This window comes from Triticum dicoccoides, unplaced genomic scaffold (genome assembly GCF_002162155.2).
Source record: "Triticum dicoccoides isolate Atlit2015 ecotype Zavitan unplaced genomic scaffold, WEW_v2.0 scaffold84395, whole genome shotgun sequence".
Lineage (NCBI taxonomy): Eukaryota > Viridiplantae > Streptophyta > Magnoliopsida > Poales > Poaceae > Triticum > Triticum dicoccoides.
The window spans coordinates 16,689-22,020 of record NW_021304360.1 but is presented as its reverse complement, the minus strand read 5'-3'; the positions used below and the strand labels follow the sequence as shown (position 1 = coordinate 22,020).

The 5,332-nt window shown below is 41.6% G+C and overlaps 2 protein-coding genes across 2 annotated transcripts; both read left to right on the top strand.

Annotated features, from left to right (window-relative positions):
• The first annotated feature begins 344 nt into the window (after window positions 1–344).
• On the top strand, window positions 345–2,351 carry LOC119348084. The gene is made up of 2 exons (XM_037616462.1): window positions 345–620; window positions 1,857–2,351. The coding sequence occupies exons 1-2, from the start codon at window positions 345–347 to the stop codon at window positions 2,349–2,351; spliced, it is 771 nt and encodes a 256-aa protein (XP_037472359.1).
• Window positions 2,352–3,083: 732 nt separating this feature from the next.
• LOC119348083 (protein FAR-RED IMPAIRED RESPONSE 1-like) lies at window positions 3,084–4,605 on the top strand. Its single transcript, XM_037616461.1, has 3 exons — window positions 3,084–3,377; window positions 3,580–3,838; window positions 3,932–4,605. Exons 1-3 carry the CDS (start codon window positions 3,120–3,122, stop codon window positions 4,603–4,605), a joined length of 1,191 nt encoding a protein of 396 aa, XP_037472358.1. The 5' UTR covers window positions 3,084–3,119.
• The last annotated feature ends 727 nt before the right edge of the window (window positions 4,606–5,332 follow it).

Below are 5,332 nucleotides of genomic sequence, written 5' to 3'. Positions count from 1 at the left end.
CACTCCATCGTGGAGGCACCTCCGCGGGAGCACACTGTGGCACCGGAGGTAGCTGGTGATGGGAGCGCCTACCATGGGCGAGCAGTGGCCATGTCTGCTATTTGCCTCTGTTTTCCCCTCTGTTTTATCTATTTTTTTGGATTTGTTTAATACAAGTGTTCGCTGAAATTTCCCAGCCGTAAGACTGCCCCAAAAACTCACGTTCCTGCCAAAATCCATACTGCGGTTCAAGATTCGCGGCCGCAGGTCGTGCGACTGGTATTTACTGCCCCACGACGTGCGAGTGGCACTCTTTTAGTTTTCAAGGGGGGGCGGGAGGGGATTCGCACCCGGCGGTTTCGCTTATGGACTCGTCTCCAAGCTTCCGCCGTCGAGAATCTGAGGACAATGAGCCTTCTCCGATGAGCTTTGTTGTGCCTGATAATGCGCCTCCTCTAACGTCTTTCTCGACGCCATACCATGGCGTTGGAACTTCGTCTGACAGCGGCTCAAATTTTTCGATTGGCGGCAAGAACTCCACTGTGCGCCATCCGGCGATGCACACATCCATGTTGACGCCGCCGTGTACTGTTGAACCAAGCGAGATGATGACTCCAGATCCCAGCGCAAGATACATACATGTACGTTCCCACTCAATTTAGTACCCAGTGTCTGACTTTGCTGATGTACATACCTTGCTGTGCATACCTTGCTGTAAATTTCAGTATCCAGTGTTTGGGGCAGGTCTGTTATTGATCTCTCTTTTGACGAATGAACATTAGTCAGTGGAAGATGCCTTGTATTTTGATTGAACTTCAGTACATGTTGTAACTAGATAGCATTATTAGGATTCAGTTTTATTCATTCTTAGGATGTGGCGTCATTATATTGTTGGCTAGCACACTGCTGAATGGCTTCTTTCGACCATACTGTTCAAGGAAGGATCCACGGATTAACTAAGTACATAGCTAAAGACCATCTAGTGTATGCCTGAGCTTCGGGATGGAACAGGAAATCTATCTTTCTGACCTAGATTAACCACTGGTTGAAGCATTTGAAGTTGTATATTCCTACTTCAACAGTTGTTGTTCCAAAGAAGATAAATAATTGAAGGCGCTCCTTCTACGGAACACCCCAGATAGGCCGATAGGTTCAGCTCCGACAGTTGTTAAACGGACCCCTCGCGCCTAAGACTGATACTGTAGCGATAGCAGTGTACTGTACATACTGCAAACAGAATACTAACATTATTGGTTATAGTACAATAAGTATATGCACTAAGCTTTCAATCTTCTTTTTCTTGCCAACTTATTGTGATAAGATAGAAATAAATTACCTTCAGAACATTTCTTTTGCCCAAAGTATGGACAAGCCTGAAGCTGCAGCCTGCTCAATGGTTAAAAGCTGATATCTTGACCGTCTCTCCAGCTTCTACAGGCAGTGGAGGGATAGACTTTAGATTTTTGGTGTCCTGCAGGCTCAGGAAGGCACACTATATTAGATTTTCTGCAGGCATGCTAGAAGGCAGGTTCTGTTGAAATGCATAACTGCTTTTATCATCAGTCTGCCACAGCAAACAAACAACACCCAAATAAAATTTACTGTTCACTCAAGATTCAGACTTTCTTTCCCAGACACTTGACATATTTTTTTACCCGGTTTACATAAACATAAAACATCACATTTGCTTAAAAACAAGATAGAAATGCCTAGTGTTATGTCCAAATCTGTAGATGTCTTCTTTTATTTTTTTTCGGTATTCTGTAGAAGGCCGATATGCCTAGTGTTATGCTTCTTCATGAGATATATAGTCATCGGAATGGTCATTCGGATGAATGGCAAATAGTATCTAATGTATGCTATGAACATGATATCAGGGTAACCAAGTCCGCGAAGATTTTGTCCCAAAGGAAAATATGGCTTTCGTCACCGATGAGGAAGGGTATGAATTTTATCAAAAATATGCAAGATTAGCAGGTTTTGGTATTACCAAGCTCAAGCGGAAGCCGATGTCGCGTCTGTATGCATGCTCCCGGGGAGGTGCCAGTACATTTTACAAGCCTGGGGAGGAACGCAAACGTGCGAAAATGTCCAAGAAGGTTAACTGTGGGGCAGCTGTTAAAATCAAGAAAAGGGGGAAAGAATGGATATATGAGAAAGTGATGTTGGAGCACAATCATACTCTGAATCCTAATCCATCTGAATTGAAGCACATGTATTCACATAAGAACAAAGATCCTCTTATCATGGAGGTTGTTGATGATCTGCAGACCTGTGACGTCTCTCCTAATACAACAATGAATGTGTTGACCCATTTTCATGGCAACTATGAGGTCATGCCAATGAATGATCATGACTTGCGAAATAGGTAATTTTATGACACTTCATTCTACAATATAGCTGTCCATGAATAAAATCCTTGTGGTTGTAACATATCTGTTGTTTCTTCCATGTCTTACTTCCAATATCAGAAGAGCAGCCAATGTACTTAAGAAGCGAGCTGATGATGTAAAAAAACTTAGGGCCTTCTTCAATGAGTTCAAAGCACATAACAGTAAATTCTATTATGATATAGAGGATGACTCTGAGGGTGTTACGAAGAATATATTCTAGAGTCATGCTAGCTGCCAGGCAAACTATGCTGAGTTTGGTGATGTGGTTACTTTTGATACAACATATAAGTGTAATTTTTACAAAATGCCGTTGGCGATGTTTGTTGGGAGCAACCACCACTTGCAGAATGTCATTTTTGGGTTTGCACTCCTCCGTGACGAGACAGAGGAAACATTTAAATGGGCTTTCCAGACTTTCAAAACATGCATGGGAGACAAGGAACCTCATTGCATACTTACCGGTATTGTTGAGCACTTCATGGCTACATACATGTCATTTCAACCAATATGGTAAAACTTGTTCAATGACTAATATCCTCTTTTGCAGATCAAGATGTAGCAATGGAAAACGCTCTTCCGCACGTGTTTCCAAACACGTTGCATACGCTATGCAGATGGCATGTATGGGAAAGGCACAAAGTTGACTTGAAGCCACTGTTTGACTTGCATGATGGTTTGAAAGATAAGCTACTAACAGCAATAAATCACCCACTTACCCCTCTAGAGTTTGAGTCTGCATGGAAGGATATGGTGAATGAATATGGCCTTGAGTCAGATCCTACGAGCAACAGTTTGTATGATCAGCGTGCACGTTGGATTGCGGCATACTTCAAAGCTGTTTACTGTGGGAGAATGACGTCTACGCAGCGCAGTGAAAGCATGAACAGACTTGTGAAAAGACATCATGTTAACACTACGACACCTTTGCATGAGTTTGCACGAAAAATGTACCTAGTCTTGCAAAAGAGAAAAGAAGCAGAAGGCCGAGAGACCATTGCATGTCAGGTATTACGTCTCATATGATTACATCTTCTAGTACGCCTCATACATAAATTTACGTTGTGTCATATATACATATGTAACAGTTGCTTGCCATCATATAAATTCTTTCCATCCTTAAGCTGCATTACTTATATTCTTAAGTTGTTGGTGTTCTGCAAACAAAACAGAGTATATCTAATTCTTTGACACATCCATGCTGATGTAGGCACGCCCAGCAACAATAACAAACTACCCTCTGGAAAATCAGTTGAGCAGGATCTATACCCGTGCCGTATTCAACAAATACAAAGATGCATATGTTTATGGAACATCTTTCCTTACAAAGAAAGTGGATGTTGGTCGTTTCCTTGTGGTCTATGGTAGAGATGGCCCGTCTTTTTCTTGGTCCCAACATGAGTTCAAAGTGGTTTGTGATGAAGAAAAAGAAGACTACAGATGTGAGTGCATGCAGTGGGAGCACACAGGTAAGTAGCATATGGTTTGTCAATCTTGTCATTGCGAATAGTTACCAGGATAACCAACAATAAAATTATTCTTTTTCATTCCACTTTGCACAGGATTGTTATGCCCACACCTTATTATAGTGATGACAAATGAGCAGATTCAGAGGCTTCCTAGCAAGTATGTGCTAAGAAGATACACAAGGAATGCACGGATTGACCCTCCTTACGACAGGAATGACACTCTCCAAGTTGGAGCCGATGGGACGCTAGTTAGCGTAACGCACTTTAATATGCTCAGGGAGGCTTTTGCCTGTGTTAGAGCAGGTGACAGATCAACAATTGCATCTGTAAGAGTCATGAATGTGTTGAAGGAACTTAGGGCGCAGGTCGAGGATCTGCGTGCTGATGTAATGCCCGTGTTTGATGAAGGAGGTTGCAGTGCTCCAGCTGACCGTGAGATGATTAGTTTTAAAGCCCCGCCACTATCGAAAACAAAGGGCTCTAGATCAGAAGAAGGAGAAAGACATATCGGCGCACGCGGGCCAAAGAAGTGCACAAGAAGATGCAGCAAATGTGGCCTTATGGACGGTCACAACAAGGCGTCATGCACCAACAAACAACAAAGCATTGCGACTGGTGGTACCAAAGGAGGCAGGGGGAAGACGGGCTGGGGGAGGGGAAGGGGAAGGGGAACTACAACTCGGCGCCGTTTAATAGATGAGCTGGAAGAAGATGAAGATGATGTGGTAGATGGTGAATCATCTTGCGGAATAGATGATAGCGATTAGTCATGTTTTCTGATGTGTAGATAACTTGAATGTGAAATCTAAGTTGTGTTTTTCATTACGACTCATGTATTCCGAGTAGTCTGAAAGATATTGTAAAGTTATTATGTCTAAAATCGTTGTTCCGAAATTATTTCATGCTTTACCTGGTTCCTGGTGGGGAACATTCAGTATTTGTTGGCATAATTTTTAATTTCTCCTGCACATTTTGTATTTCGAACCATCAATTTTAACATAACCAGCTGAAAACAAACCTTACATCAAATTTCCTGCAATTACTGGAATTTTTGTGAGTTCATCTCAAACATGAACATCAAACTGAAAATTTTCTATTTTTTCATTTGTGATAATCTAATTTTTTTCATCCGTAATAATCTAATTTTTTCATCCATAATCAAAGGGAACATTTATGGATTTACGGTTATGTACAGCACATTTCTAGATGATATTTAATGGTTGTACATTGGGACGAAATCGCGGAATCTTGATAAGTTTGTGTTATGAACTTCATATCACAAAAATGGGGGAGTGCAAGATGTGCGGCTTAAGGGATGGGACACATAAAAGTGACTTTTGTAAGTCTTTACCAACTTTCAAATCCAAGATTTAGGAAAAAAAGAGGGGATACATTAATTTGAATGTAACAAGAACCGTCCAAGCAATCCTAAACAAGTACTCCCGAGTACATTACAACACAGACACCAAGCAATATCAGTTTTTGTTATAAACT